Source organism: Aulostomus chinensis, chromosome 3 (assembly GCF_037954235.1).
Source record: "Aulostomus chinensis isolate RoL2024-O1b breed Wild chromosome 3, RoL_Achi_v1.0, whole genome shotgun sequence".
Classification (NCBI taxonomy): domain Eukaryota; kingdom Metazoa; phylum Chordata; class Actinopteri; order Syngnathiformes; family Aulostomidae; genus Aulostomus; species Aulostomus chinensis.
In genome coordinates this window covers 4,878,566-4,895,352 of record NC_141322.1, presented here as the reverse complement: position 1 = coordinate 4,895,352, position 16,787 = coordinate 4,878,566, and the positions used below count along the sequence as shown (strand labels likewise).

General features: G+C 42.8%; 1 protein-coding gene across 3 annotated transcripts in view; it reads right to left on the bottom strand.

Annotated features, from left to right (window-relative positions):
* The window catches only part of LOC147267412 (receptor-type tyrosine-protein phosphatase gamma-like), a 508,446-nt gene that overhangs the window by 408,951 nt on the left and 82,708 nt on the right, over positions 1 to 16,787 (bottom strand). For all 3 annotated transcript variants that reach the window (XM_086198300.1, XM_086198303.1, XM_086198302.1), the window contains exon 2: positions 1,688 to 1,804. In XM_086198300.1, coding sequence (XP_086054426.1) covers positions 1,688 to 1,804 — 117 coding nt within the window. The remainder of the gene's footprint in view (positions 1 to 1,687; positions 1,805 to 16,787) is intronic.

Below are 16,787 nucleotides of genomic sequence, written 5' to 3'. Positions count from 1 at the left end.
CGCTCACAAGGTTGAAAATCTTTCATTAGTCGAGAGAGCTCTGTGGCTCGGAAAGAAGCTTGAGAGTCTAAGCGTGACATTACCTTGATATTATATTAATGTAATAGTGATTTGCGAGTAAACTGGAGAAATCTGACCTCAATCTAGATGGAGTTCACAAATTTTCTATGAAGTTCCAGTGTTCTAAGTGCAATGGAACATAGTCCAAAGACAGAAGAACAATAACCCTCCATATTTCTGTATGTTCTGAGCAACTGGGAAGAGGGAACATTTCAACCTCCATGACAGAAGAGCACAATGACCAATTGTCCCACCAGGAAAGCGTCTGAGAGCTCAGAGAAAAGGATCTCGCTCAACATGAATAGTGTCAGTTAAAGCATAGAAATGTGATTGCTCCAAGCAACTGAGGTCTTATTATAGACAGCGGAGTTGATGGTCAATTCTCTTTTAGCCAATAGAGGGCGCTGTAGTCTGAAAAAATATGCACTGATCATATCAAGCCACTTAAGTGACTTCGCCTCAATCTCTCCCATTAATTTTTTATACATTATAGAGTAAACATTCTTCCAGTGATAGAATGGCTGTAAATCACAAGACAGAAGTATTACAAATTAATAATATCGGCCTCACAACAAATGACTCCTCGCTCTCACAGAGATATTTCCAGCGTCGGGATCAAATAGCGAGAGACATACACAAGAAGTAAGATCCAAATCATTCTCCCTGCTGTCTGGACAACTGGAAATGAGCTCGTCTGCACAGTTAAACAACACCGTTTTATCATTACACGGGTGGACAATAGCTCCAAATATAGTGATACAACACTTTCAATAATGAAAGCTGCAATGAATTTATATGACTTCATTTTCACTGATAAATATACACAAAGAAAACATTTTGTTGCCGGATGGGTGCCCTACAATTCTTGGAAGTGTTTCAAGCCTATATACTCAGTGAAAAATAAATCCAGTCAAACTACTTATTTCATGTCTTAGTTCTGTGAAACCTGGAAAAGGCTGGGAAATAGCATTAGGGTTGTGTTTTCGACAGTAGCCCCGCAAGATGCTCAGTCTTTGCACAATCCTTTGTGACAAAAAATGCAGCGGCTAATGACACGTTGTGTTCAGATGAGAGAAAGTCAGACTTTGGTCCTTCAAAGTCTTCTGGAAGCCTTGGTGGCTTTCTTGCCCTTGTAAACTGCAAAGTGTAGTAAGAAACTTCCAGACTTTATTCTCCTCCTCTGTGGGGGGCCTGTTTCCTGACAATGGCTGGTTGGAAAGCCCTATCAGCAAATATATGCATTTGATTTTTATTTTCCTTTAGTCACTAGCATTATTATCTGTGGGCCGATGCTGACTCATCTCTTTAGATTACTATAGGTTGTATAATTAGTGGTGTTGCTTTGGTATGCAGGTTTCTTAAATCTTTCCAGTTCTCATGTGTTAACCCTCTGTACCTGAGGTATGTGGGTTAACAAAAATACTGCAGAAATCCTAAAAATACTTGATCTGATGTATGTGTCAGCCACCGAATGGTTCCCATTATACTTATATTTTAGCCATTAAGCAGTGTGGGGGGCAACCTTGTACATGCGCACACACACACACACACACACACACACACACACACACACACACACACACACACACACACACACACACACACACAAACACCCATAAACACACACCTGAGTAGGCCCAGTAGGTCTCCTCGGCGGCAGCTCTCCGGTGTCGTGTCTGGTCGGCTGCAGCCCTGCGAAGGCCTTGGACAGGGGCTTGGGACTCGGCTTGGCTTCCTGTCAGCGCTGCAGGAGAGAAGAACAATGAGGACAGGCAGGTTAGCATAAACGGTAGCAGAGCTTCAGGAGCATGCTTCAGCCCTGCCTGAATACCTGCTGGGCCACATGACATCCAAGCGTGCCCTTAGCTGACTTATCATGCAAGCTGCCTCACAATAACATTCACAGTGGGGACAGGGACAAAGGTCAACAACAAAGAATAACTAGTGTATGGAGTGGAACTCTCCAGAACACATCGAATGGTCTCATGAACTTTTAAGGACGGGTCTAAACATAGAAAGGGCCAGCACTGTAATTACCAGAAGCAGAAATACTTAACACCAGATGGAAATAAAGACCTATGGGTTTTGGCTGATTTTGTGGCTTTGGGACATACTAAGTGTATCCCTGATGATAACGTTTGAGTTTTGTGAGCTGCAAGGTCTTTTGGCCTCGAGGTCACTTGTCTGAAAACTGATTCCTATTGTTTCGGTTTTGGTCTTGGTATTTGGCAGCCAGTTTTTACCAGTGCAGTATGTGATTGGCTATTTGAGGGTGTGGGCACGATCTGTGTCATACCACCTTCATCTTTGGCTACTCAGAAGTCCAGAAGTGATTTGTCTGTTCCACAGGTCTCTGGGTCAGGCTACATGAACAGTAGAGCCCGTGGGTCATGTGACAGGTTAAATGGGCCATGACCTTGATGCAACAAATGGTGAGGCATCTCAGGTTGCAGGGCAGACAGATTTGGCCTCTCACAGACTCTCTGTGGGTGTCACTCAGACAGATGAAATCTGACATGACATTTCCCCCAAATTTTTCTCAGGAAATTCATTTTACAAAAAGAACAAACAACAACAAGTTGTATTGTGTTCTTCAGTGCAATTCCCTAAATCTAACAGCATTGTAAATGGTGTGGCGTACTACTGCAGTGTCCTGAATAACGGACATAATAATGGCGGAAAACAAAAATGGGCCCACCTCACCACAGTTACACTGCTTTATGTAAGCTCACAGTCACCATCTCTATGTTCATAAAGTGTTTCTGGCAAATATGAGACATTAAAGTGTCCAAAAAACATGTCATTTCCTGTTGCCACCAATCTGCCCTAAAATGTAATGAGTTCTTCCCTGGCTTGTACTGCACCACTCCACCACAAGTCTGTAACTACTGACAGTCAGACAAACAGATGCTAATGAAGATATGGCCTCCTTGGCAGAGGTAGATTCCTTACCTGAGCTGCAGTCATTGTTAAGAGTGAACATTATAAAATGCATCATCAAATGAACTTAGACCTGTCAAGTAAATGTCTAAAGGTTCACACCATTTAAAAAAATATGAAATTCTGTCTCAGTCAAACATATTACAGCGGAGCTGCATTTCTTATAATTGAATTTTCAAGCATTTCATTTTGCTGTACAATGTTGAAATGGAAAATCACGAGTGCCTCTGCTGGTTTCATGTGTGAAATCACCTGCTCTCAGGCAGAGAGACCCCTCTGATCCTTGTTAAAGAAAAGGCAAAGATGGAATGCTGGGCTTCTTTAAAGTGGAGGACAGGAATCCTGACAGCTTCTCTCCTAATGGCACTACTGTGCTCTGTGATTTGGCCTTTTAAAAATCTTTCACATGGCAAAAATCATGCAAAAATGAAATGAGTGGAGTTTTAGAGCTCCTGAAGGCATTTTTAACTTTGCATTCCAAGCAGGTCATACCAAGTTGCAGCCAAAATTCAAAGAGGCTATTTTTTTTCTTTAATGAGGGGGTCCTTTAACTTGAGCCATCAAATCAAATCACTCTGTATTAACGTCTATGTTAAATGCAGTTATTTCCATGCCCACACACTAACACAATATTCAACATATACAGTATATCAAGTCTTTGCCACTGATAAAACAATAACATAATGGTCAGTGAACTCAAAGAATATTTGGTGTGTAATTTTCGTGATATCTTTCGAATCCATGTGTATGGGTGTCTCAGTGGAGCCAGACCACAGACAGATGAGAGGCACCCAGCATCAGGCCAAGCACATGTTGACCAGCCTCGATGCTGCTGTGCACCTATCATGAGTGCTGCAGGGATGAGGTATTTTGTAGGCCAGCCCAGATGCTAGCATCTCCATGGGTTTCCTTGACCAAAAGCTTATGGAATTTGGGATTATTGCAGTAAATAAACTGTGTGGCAACAATAGATGATATTTGACTATTTGATGCAGCATGGTAGTTTTATCGAATGAATGCCTGTGCGATTTTTGATTCTTTAGATGTACAGGCACGGGTGAAAGTGAGCCGGAACGCGCCAGAACGCAGTTCTGGTAAAATATTCACAGCCGGAACGGAGTTCCGTTAAAAAAGGAGGAGAAGGGAGCTGTCAAAATCCCATATTAAACCAAGAAAACAACGTCTGAAGGCGGTTTCACACTGAACGCGGCAGACACGGCGCGCTGCGCGGAGTGAGGCGCAAGCACGCGCAGCGCTATCAAGTTGCTGGGCTTGGTTTGTGCTCATGTGACGTCACAGCGCGCCCACATACACAATGAATGGACTTCCCCCGCACAGCCTGCGCCTTGCTCGTTCAGTGTGAAACCGCCTTGACACGGAGTCGTGCCCATGAGCGCATCTCCACATGCGAGGCGTTTCTGGTTGGCTGACAGACGGACACGTGGGTCACGTTACCAGCATTGTTAGCTTTGATTGGTTAAAACCACACCTGTGCTGCTTTCACGCAACGAAAAAAAGAGAAAAAAAAACAAAACAGGGCAAAATCAAATTAGTGATTGTTCTTGAAATTTTCCACGTTTTGTGTTGTCACTCACTGTAAAGTGCAAACTGATATTTTGCTAAATAAATCATTGAGTGATATTGATGATCTGTTTTTTCATGTCTGCCTGTTCCCTGTTGTTAGCACTGTAGTGGGCAGTGACTGTAAAAAGCAGGTTTCAAAGCATTTCCAGGGGTAGCGCGGGAAGGGTGGGGCCCAAAGGGCGCGCGTACAGTTCTAGCAAGACTTTTAAGCCACTGTCACCCCTGTGTACAGGGTAAATGTTATACTACAAACTGTCTACAATACAGATACGACTTCAACTTCACCACAACCAGCTTCACGTTTCTTCTGTTTTCCACGTGATGAGCAATGTGGTCTCATGTTGCCACTTGTGAAAAAACAAATTCTTAAAACGTAAGAATTTCACAATTTACAAGTGCTGTTTTAAAATTTGTATTTTATGCTGTCCAATAAATTGGTGAGCTTAACCTTAAGCTAGTCTTAAACAAAGCCCTTATTTCAAGCAATGTCACCAACGAAACCATGAAAAATCCCATTGACTTTGAGATGAGGGAACCACCAATGCTAAATTATTTACAGAGTTTAGGACTCATTCTTGCAGGACATTCCAATCTAAAGATGTAGACATCAAGAGAACAAATTTAGAAGCCAGACACCTACAAAAGTAATTTCTTTTTCATTTTCAGAGTCTGAAAATCAGTTCTTGCAAAGAGAATCTCTCTGAAGGAAATGAACATCAACACGCTTATACCAGCACCTTCATGGACTATCTCCACAAGACAGTAACAGCCGGCACGGCATCTGTCTATACTGAAGCATATTTGTGAAAGATTACATTCACATTGAATTAAGGAGAGCTGCTCGGGACAGGATGTGTTTTTAATGCGCCTTGTTTCATCCAGCTGAAGTGAACTCCAGAAGACTCAAATGTGCAGTTTCTCTCTTTAAAGACAACCCTCAGTACAGTTTGCTTGTAGTATAAGCATCGTCAGTACTCTCACCAGCTGTACTACCACAATCAGCTCCTGATAACGTGTGTTTGAAAACTTCTGTTCTAATACATCCAAAAGCATAAAGTCTGAAGTGGTGGGTGTCGCCTTGGTAAAAGCTTGGATTTGGTCCACTTGGATTTCTCTGGTTGATAATTGAATTGAACCCTTAGTGAATGAAATGTCTCAAGGGGGATTTCACGTCGTCCTTTTTCAGTTTGGTTGAATTGAAGTCTTGAGTGTTTCTAGTCCTGGTGTGGCTGGTTTTGGGTAGGTGTGAATACAGAAGTTGCACTTGTGTGCATCAAAACAAGTGGAAGGAGACCAGCTGAGGAGGTGGTCTTGGATCCCCAAACACCCCTTGACTGTATTGTAAATTTTGTGCTTTATTTTTTGGTGAGGTATTTCTCTGCGTGGGAACAAACCAAACCAAGGTGAAAATTCAACAGCTAATCAACTGATTACCTACAGGTGTGAACTCCTTTTCTTTTTTCTTCATATTTTAATTGTGTTCTCATCTCATGCTGTGCTGTTGTGTGTCACCTCACCTTACACCGTCAAAAATACACCTTGACAGGATCTGGAGGATGAACGACACATGTAAACCCACAATGACCTGCTGTGATGATGTGAACAAGGTGTGTGTGTCTGCGTCTGTGTGTGTGTGTGTTTTTGTGTGTGTGCTTGAGTGTTTGTGTGTTTGTGTGTGAGATATCAGGGCATCAAAGTGAATAAACTGAGCTGTCTCCATATGTTTGTAGGCAAACCTGAAAATGTCAATCACGCTTTAATGGAAAGTCTGCAGAGTTATGCTCAGCATTGTGGGGGAGATTTAAAGAGTCTGGGTAAACAAAGGAAAACCCCTCCTGTTTTAATTCTTTGGGAAGTAAGCCTGACTCATGTCGGTGAATGACAATAGGAGGCTGCTCTATGGCTTTTCTATGAATTACATTATTGATTCCCAATACTGCTCAGAACAGAAAATGGAATTATGCATGGGCCCTTTCCTAACCCCCTTCATCCATGCTGAACACATCCACTTCTTTCTCCTCCCTCTTTCTCTTTGTCTTTCACTTGGTGGCTTTTCATCAATTCTTTGCTCGTGTCTTCAATCCCTCCTTCCTTCAATCCTCCTAATCCTCACCTAACCCCTCTCATCCTCCAAGAGTGTTGTCCTTCACTCCTTTCATGACAGCCACCACACCCCTGAAATGTTTGGTTGCTGCATCTACTGGAACAATTTTATCTCCAAATTGAAAAAAGAAAAAAACTGCCAACATCCAGCGAGACATGTGGGGACTAACATAGCTAGATCATACAGTCGGGAATTGAGTTACGCCACCATGTATTCGCTCCAGTCGACCCCTGATTGTCCTGGCAGTCTGCACGTGCGCCGCAAGATCAACTGCTGACATGTGCTCATTTGTACTATTAAACATAAAGAAGATATTGTGAACAAAATGCGCGGGATTATTTGACTCATTTTCACCTTAACTTTTGAGTATCATGGCAGAATATCTACCAGACCAACATACCGTATGTAGCATGAGGTTAGAATCTGTCCGATTTAAACTGGACTTTTAAAATGAACATAAATGTGTTCGTCCAATCTAAATCCTACGTTTCAAAGTTAAACTTGCGCACTGAGATATCAGTGGAATCCAAGTATTCCGGTAAGTATACGCTTCAAACTGGCTTGACGGCTTGTGCATATATCCAAGGTGATGTTTAACCAGGAATTCACAGCGAACAGTCAAGGGACATTTCATCATGGCATGAAACCACGGTGGAAACAACAGATTTCTGGACTGGACTCACTTCACCATCTAAGCCGATGGGAAGTCTGACCAGCAGCTGGGAAACTGCCACCTTGTTTTCCAAAATTGGACAAACTTGGGTGAGTAAATCGATTTGGCCGTTTATGTATCCTGGGACAATGAGTCCAATTAAACAACCAAATCAAGCTGCAACTACACCTCCACTGCATCCATGTAGGTAAACCTAGTGAGTGAGCGAGCAGGGGACAAATCCAGCTGTGGTAGAGTTCCGTTGTTTCTGAGTAAATGTGATGTATTTGCTTCTGAGCATTTTCTGTTCATCTGTCAAGGAAAAGCTAAAAACTTCCATTGGTTCTTCCATTGGAGACTCCTACTCATCATATATCAACAATGACTTAAGTTACTTAGCAGTTACTGCTCTAGAGAAGTGTTCAGAGGAAGAGCCCGCCTCAAGAAAAACGTTTAAGTCAGAGCGTGGAAGGGTGATGATGGTGGATTTAAAAGAGAGGTGAAGGACAAAGGTGGGAGGGGCTAAAGACAGGGATGGGTTTAAGGAGAGCTGCAGAGAGGGCGATGAGGAAGCCGCAACAGGGGGAATATAGAGTGAGGACAGTGGATGAATAGCAAAGGAATTAAGCACTGATGATAAAATTACACTCCTCTCCTAGCAACAGTTACGGGGGTCACTGATAGACAGTCCTGCTGCATGGCAACCAGGCAGCAGAGGAGGAGGAGAAATGAACAGAGGCCGACTGTCACGCTGGCGGTGAAGAATAGGAGGAGAGAGGAAGCAAAGCACGGGTGGGTGTCAAGGGGAAAATTTTCTGCACATAAAAATGCTCTGCACAATGAATGTATAAATATTAAAATTATAGGCATTTAGCTGATCCTCGTCCCCACAGAGCTGTGTGAAAAGAGAGGACTGAGAAGTGAGCGGGAAGTTTGATTTCTAGGCTTTTTACACTTTAGGATGTCAGTTGCAGCTTTGAGTTCTGAGTTTTAATACGGGAGGCAGTGCTGCTGCTGCAAGGACGGAACATGACAAGAAGGTTTGAACATGACGAGAAGGTTTGAACGTGACGAGAAGGTTTGAACGTGACGAGAAGGTTTGAACGTGACGAGAAGGTTTGAACGTGACGAGAAGATTTGATCGTGACGAGAAGGTTTGAACGTGACGAGAAGGTTTGAAAGTGACGAGAAGGTTTGAACGTGACGAGAAGGTTTGATCGTGACGAGAAGGTTTGATCGTGACGAGAAGGTTTGATCGTGACGAGAAGGTTTGAACGTGACGAGAAGGTTTGATCGTGACGAGAAGGTTTGAATGTGACGAGAAGGTTTGAACGTGACGAGAAGATTTGATCGTGACGAGAAGGTTTGAACGTGACGAGAAGGTTTGAACGTGACGAGAAGGTTTGAACGTGACGAGAAGGTTTGATCGTGACGAGAAGGTTTGATCGTGACGAGAAGGTTTGAACGTGACGAGAAGGTTTGAACGTGACGAGAAGATTTGAACATGTCTCCAACAACGGCTGGGCCCTCCTGAGAAGACAGCTTGTTTATGTCAAGGACAAGCTGTCCTATAAGGAGCAATCTTGAAGACAAACCATTTACATGTTAATGGCAATCACATCTATAATCATCTATCATGCGTCACATACACAAAGAAAAAAATACACAAGTTCAATGACTCTGAACCTGATTAATGTATCTTTTTTTTTACATTTTTCTTTGCGAAAAGGAGCCGAAACAAAAGAGAACAAGCTGTGTGTGCGGGTGACAGTCGAAAAACAAACAAACAAACAAAACAACAACAACCTTGGGGCAAATAGAAGCGTTACAGGGACAAATTAAAGTGATAATAAATCTAAGTGATAATAATTGAGAGCGCTCCTGCCAGCCAGTAATGAATATGGAAGAGTATGAAGAAAAAAGAAAATCCTATTGTCCATCACCTGAGAGTTCATGGCTGACATGCCATATTAAAACTGATTATCCATCTCCGGAGATTTGTTTGGGAAAACACACCTGGAACAAATATAGTTTCAGTGTGGAGAACAGATAGAAACTGAATTTGTGGTGGGGAGCAGAAGCGTGGTTGCTTTCGTTCCAGTCTTTTACAAAGCTTGTTTGATTAGACACTTTCTTCACGTGAACATGTATAAAGGAGCTAGAAGACTCCAACTCTTTTTAAATAAATTTGCATGATAGCTGTTATAAAATCAGCTTATATTGCACGAACAAAATTATACATCATCTTTATTTCTGTTTTTAGGTCACACTCCACGGCGACACAGAGCCAACTGCGAGAGTGGCGTGTTTGTGGGGGCGGGGCGTCAGTGATCAAAAACTTTATGATTTGAATTAATCTGGATCATGTTTTATGGAGTCTTTCATCTGATGTCCTCCAGCTGCTCCACCTCAACTGTCAGCAAGTCGTGGTAACTTCAAGTCGACTTGTTGCTATTGCTAGCTGCCGGGGCGGAATGCAGCCTCTTGGTTGTGATATAATCACCATATGGCAGAGCCAGAAGTGACATATTGATAAAACTTCCCATTCAAATCCTTCCTGTCCGCACTGCCTCTGCCCTGCCAGTGCTATCAGCCTCACTGAGGTTTACAACACTCCCAGCTGCGCTGATGTCGTATCTTCTGTTTTCAGTAATACAGCTAATGCCATGCACTTGTCAGCGCTGACTCTCAAATTACTATTTTTTGCTGTAAACTCAAAGAGCTTGATTAACATCAGCTGGAGCAGCATTGTGCGATTGGGGAGGATGATTAGATAGAATGACAAAGAGCTCATCCTTCAGCAGGAAAAGCCAAATTCTCAAACACTTAATGAATAAAGGCTATAATGAGCTAATGTTTTGATTAAAATAGAATGAATCCTCAAAGATAACCAGACTTTCCCAGCCTGACACTTTAACTACTGTCTGAATAGTGTCAATGTCCATTGCAGCCCTTGCACAGACCGCTCCAACAAACACAAATACACTCATTTAGCACACCACTGTACACACACTATCAGTGTTTTATTTTCCTCCTTCAGATGTATGAAAATGCTGCTTCTCTAAAGCTGCCCCAGAGGCTCATTGAGCGGCACAGAGTCCCCCTACAGTGCACATGTTGTGGGCTTATTACCGCCCCTACAAGTCCCCTGTAAAGCCCAGGAGCCACTGGTTGGACTCTGCTGTCCTGCCAATGTGTTGCCACACTGGAGAGTGTTTTCAAAATGGCCCATTAAAAATGGCATTTGCATTTTGTGGCAAAGGATATCGCGCATTATTTCAGATTTATTTATTTAAATGAAGAACATACCATCTTTATATAGTCCTTTGTGAATGAAACCACACTGAACCGTATAATCAGCTCCACCTCCGCTACTGTACATCATTAAAATACTTTGTATACTGTACGTTTCAGTACTTAAACTGGGTCACGTACTGTCATTTCTTTTCTGTTGCTCTGAATTTCTTTTCATTTTTGGAAGCCATATTTTACTTTAGGAAACTGAAACCTGACGCTCCACATTTACTTATTGTTCATGTCTCAAGGGCTGCTCATGGCTGGTCTGGGGACAGACTACTTCATTTAACTGTTGCCATAATGGATGCATTCATAATTAATATCATATTGATGGTAATGATCAGTGATGATCATTGTCACAGTCCCATCAAGACTGTGCGATTCTTCAGTTATGGATGTTTCTTGATTTCATGAGTGCGTTTCTATCTCTTTATTTCACTTTCTGTTGTTGTTGTTTTTCAGTTCCTGATTTAATTTGAAAGCTCTTCCCTCCTGTGTTCCTTTGCTTTACATTTCCTGTCCTTTTCAGTTTCCCACCTTTTCTAAGCGGTCACCCGTGCCGGTCCGAGGCTTCTTGTCCTCTAAATCATTTTTGTATTTTCTTTGAAGCAGGTGAAATATAACATGAACAGGAAAATGTAGCATCTTTCATCCACTATGGGGGAATGTCCTTCAAATTTGCCACGAATGTCCACTTGGACTGAAAGCTGAGAGGATTTTGATGGTCAAAGGTGCAGGTTAGGGTGAGAGGCAAAAAATGGTTGTGGCATGAAAATGCATAGTTGCATACGTTTGCCATTTATCCTCAAATTCAGCCATGAGACTGTACGACAATAAAAGAAGCATCAAAACAATAGCATTGAGATGTGAATTCTTGAAGGCGGTATTGTTGGAGAGATTTTTTTTTTTACTCTCCCAGAGTTCACAAACATCTGCATGCAGACAAACATGCTTGACGGTACTGTATGTACTTAAAATGCAGAGCAGTTGCAGTGGAGATTTGTAGCGAGGTAGCTCATTTCCTCTCAAACACTCAGCCTCAGCGACTGGTGCCAGGAGTCAATACAGCTTAAAAGAGCGGGGACTTTAGCTAGCTTGGCCTTCTGTGTCCAAACACACTGCTGCTCACACAAAAGTTCCTCTTGAGAAGAAAAATAGACAACACTGGTTCCTGTCATCCATCACAGGGGGCCATTTAGGGGAATTGCAGACTGTTTGCTCAGGTCTTAATTAAAATGCACAGCCTATCACTATGTTCCTGTACTTAACCTTGGTTCGCCCACTTTTCACTCGCTCTCTTCACTTGACTTCACAGAGTGAACATGGAAATGCATTCACGTGCACGCACACGTGCACACACACACACACACACACACATAGGGATACCTTGCATGTATGCCAGTGTTGGCAAAGTCAGTCCTTATTCTGGTGATTCACTTCATTAGCATTCTTTACATCTCCCTCCAATACTCTTTGTGCTGAAGGACATCCACTGAAAACACACATACAGGTACACACACAGCCATCCACCAACACACACAGATTCATGCTATCTTTAACCCCCCCAGTGTAGAGCTGCTCTTTTGAGGAGGTGTGCAGCTTTATCGCAACAGTAGGCTTGCATTGTGACATGGGGGGTGGGGGGGTGGTGTAACGGTCATTCTGCAGCTTGCTGGTGGCCGTGCAGACAACATGGTGCTGCAAACTGAGGACAGGAAAGATTGTTTCCATGAGAGAGGATGCAAACAAATTAGTAATCTGGCAGAAATCTGAGATAGATGTTCCATTTCTACAGCCAAGCAAATATCTCCCTCCTGTCAGTGTGCCTTGTAAAGCTCCACCCCCCAAATTGATGGACGCTACTAAATGCTAATAAACAGAACATCACAATCATTGCAGCTTTTTTAATATACTTCATGTGTAATGAATCTTAAATTATGCCTGTCCAGACTAAAAACAAATCAGTGTTAAATCAAAGCATCTGACTGCTTGCAGGGTATAGTTTGCACTGCATTAGACTACACACTGCTGCACTGTGTGGAGGGGACGCAGTACAGTAATCTAACCATGTCAAATGTCCATCGGCACATTAATATGGAAACACAGTTGATAGCCTGCTGCTAAAACCTTTTAGTTCTCCTCCTAGAAGTGTTCACATCCTTCAGCACTGTAAAGCAAAGCAGCGATGTAGAAGTAAAGTAAGCTCAGTAAAACTGAGGCATTCTGTTTACTTATTTTACTGAATGTCTCTGAGAGTGGAGTGACCTTTAAGGTGGTCCAGCTTTTCTCATTTTAATGTATTATTGAGTCCCCTGTCACTTCAGGGGTATCGTGACCAGCTAATGTGTTGGATGGCACTCCTACAGCTCCTGGCTTCCCAGGGCTTTGTAGTTCATTGCAGCTCATTGTTTATATTTTTGGCTTCAACTGTCCTGTTTTGGTTGGCTGTGAAGACTCTTAAAAGGTCACAGAGTGAGCAGCAGGGCCTAGTTGTTCAAATTTAATCTCATCAGCTATCAGATAGGATACAATCTTAAAAATGGCTGGTTCAAAAGTGAAAACTGATTCTGAAACCTTTAATATTGAAATATTCGATAAAATAATTGTACCTTAAATTTGTACTGTGCTGAGTATTTTCTGCTACTTCTTAGAATTGCTCAGACACTAAATAAATGCATTATTCTGATGCTTTCCTGGCTCTGCACACAATTTTTGAAACATAGCATAAACGTGTTTCTTTGTTTTGTCATGAATTTTAACTTGATGGTGACAGTACAGATTGGAGTCAGATGATCACCATCAAGATGTTATTATAGGTGAAGAATATAAAAAAAATGAACATTTCTATTCCAAAACGTTACATAGACAATTGAAACCCCACAAGACAATGTGGGTAAGAAAAGAGGCAGAGAGAAGGGGGGTGTTGTGAAAAAGGGTTCAGGATTATAATGAGAGGATGAATAAAAGGTGAGAAAAGATTTTTTTAAGAAGTGTATGTTTGTGGTTTCGTTTGTGTGTGTGTGGCTGCGGGGGGAGAGTGTGTGCAGTGAGAACAGGCAATGTAGGGGGTGGAGAGCGGGGTGGAGAGAGGGGTGGAGGGGGAGCAACGAAGAGGGATGGCAGGCTTTTGTGCCTCGCTGGACGTCGATCAGAGCAATGCAGAGAGAGATCACTAGCTTGTGGAGTCCGCCCAGCATGACTTCATGTTTTCTGGAGCATTGGCCAAGGGCAGAGAAAGACAGTAACACACACACACACACACACACACACACACACACACACAGGAGCTATGAGGCCCAACAAGGCACATCATCATCTATGAAGCAGAAAGGCTATGAGGCGCGGGCGTGCGAGGAGTACAGAGAAACAGAGGAGGCATGCCTGCAACATATAGCTCAAAGAGCTCTTTAATGTCAGGGAAAATGCCCTCGCAGACACGGCTCGACTCCAAAGCACCTTCCGCACTTTCCTGCCCTTCCTCCTCACCTTCCTCCACCTCATTGATCGCACATAGACAGCCAGGCAGGCGGGCAGGCAGCCTGGCTGTGAAAGGATGCCACTCACAACACCCCCACCCCCCACCAACCACCCACGTAATACTCAGCCCCTCCGGCACACCGACACACCGACACACACACACACGCTTGGCTAATTAATAGCTACTGCTCAGTAAGACAAGGTCACACTGCCAGGGGACTAAAAACAATGCCACGAAACTGACACCTCTGGTAGGACACCAGACAGAAGCTGTTAATGCACTCCTCCATTGTCCCATCCCAATGGAAGCTGTCATCTATCCCCAACCACCTACGCCCAAGCCGCTTTCCCCTTAAACACACCTATGTAATCGCAGTGAGAGATTGCTTTTCTGCTGCAGTGAAGGTCATATCAGTCCCACGCCAGGTCCGAGTCGATGTAACCATCTGCTGCATATGTTTCTGTTTGTGTACTCGCGGACTTCCAAAGCCTTTTAATGCATCACTGTAAGGTCACTTCTTATGGTTTATGTCCTCAGAGCAGCAGAACAGAATATTTTATGATTATATAGAATCTGTGGTTCAGTTCAGAAAGATTTAAATACTATCCAGCCATGGTATATGTACAGATGATCTTAAAGCCAGATTATTCTTTTTATGTGTGTTCTTTTCACTTCAAGTTTGTTTGCTCTGGTCTGAATCAGTCACTGACTTTGGAAAGTTGGAGAGTTTTCCTCTTGGTTTGCTTTCACACAGAAAGATCCAAGTGAATTAAAATCCAGCACAACAAACCATGTGAGGACATCACTCTGTTTATCAGCCAGGTGTAATTAGGGGAGGACCAATAGAGGAATAATCCACATGCCAAGAAGGTCCGTATTTCTACAAATTTTTGCTTGTGGCATTTATGCCAGTATGGCAGCACTGGAGGTATGATGTGTTCAGGTTGTTCACATCCATCCTCCCATACAGCTGTCTGTTCAATTCTCCTTAAAACATCTTCAGATCCCTGCATACTTGAGGATGAATAGAGAAGATTTTGGTGGTCAAGATCCCAAGGCGTATGACTGTGATGCCGTAGTCTCTACAACACCAAGTGCTACAGTTTACTTGTCTGTTGCATCAAAAGATGCAAAGCACCAGGTTACAGGAGCCATTTAGCTTCAACCTGCAGTCATCTGGTACTTGGCCCGGATCAAGTTTGGATCACGTTCAAACCACAAACAAACCAGAACTGTGACAGGGCCAAGACACATCATCGAGAGGTTTTCAGCTAGAGAGGGATCGCTTGTCTACATGCATGCTGCCGCATGTGCGCGCCACTCACAGGGAGCCATGGGTGCTCCGGGGGAAAAAAATGGCGTAGTCAAGTAGAAACCAAGCTTGAAAAAAATATCAAGTAGAGGTCAAAGCTAGTTGTCCATCCCTGAACATTTGATTCACGCTAGATAACCAGGATACAATGCATATCCATGCTTACTTAGATGGCTTTTTGCATGTTAATAATAAAAGTTATTTTAATTTTGTAAACACAAACATTCTGACATTATGTGTGATGAACTCAGTGTGGAGTAACAGTAGGATGCATGGATTCAGCGGAATGCCTTGTTAAGGCTCTATCTGCTAACGTCAGCGAACAAGAGCCTCCTCCTGAGTGGAGGGGGGTGAAGTCTGCTGGACTTAACCTTTCATTTGAGAGGGAGACTATTTCTTCATCCTAAAAAGATGTTATTTTGAGGTATTGGATGCTGGGCTGGGCCTCCAAACACACTGGGTGAGGGCACAGTAGTTATCACTTTAGGCAACATAAAAGCAAAATAAAGCTCACATACTGTTTCATAAATTCTCAGAGACAACAAAACCAGGAATCACTATTTACTTGGTGGACGAACAGACATTTCCATGGAGGCAGCAAAATCTATCAGAGCATGTCACAGCCTGAGGGTGAAATCAGCATGACAAGAATGAAACTGAGTCCAGCGTCTTCCTACCACTGTACATGAAGGAGCAGGTTGTAGCTCCCATCTCTGTCCTCCAGCGCAGCACAGCCCTTCTACTGTCCTTCCTCAGAGGTTCAGATTATTCTGTTTCCATTTTTATGACATTAGAAGAGCCTGACAGTAAGAAATTATCAGGACTGCTATTTGGGAGAAAAATGTATATACATACATACAGGAGTCGAAGTATACCCAGAGAGCTATGGGGGCCGCTGGGTCTCTTTTTAAAAAACGTGGTGCTTTTTCTATCGAAATTGTCACCATTTGAAGCCAGTTTTAGAGGATATATGTATTTTAAAATTAACGGTGGGATTTAAATGTTGTCCATATTCAGTCTTGACCATCAATATTTGTTCCTTTTCTCACTTACCTTTGATATATATATATATATATATATATATATATATATATATATATATATATATACCGTAAATTCTGGACTATAAGCCGTGACTTTTTTTCGACGCTCCATGCCCCGCGGCTTATACTCAGGTGCGTCTGAAACGAGGATTTTACCTTCACCCTGGGGTGTGGTGGGCAGCGGCAGCGGGCAGTAATTCCCTATTGTTCCTGATGGTAACTCCAAGTACCGTGCTTAGGGAAATTCCTAGCTAAATGTGATGGTAATTTCTCTAAGTACTGTACTTGGAGCGTCAGTCATTTGTACTCACCCTTAA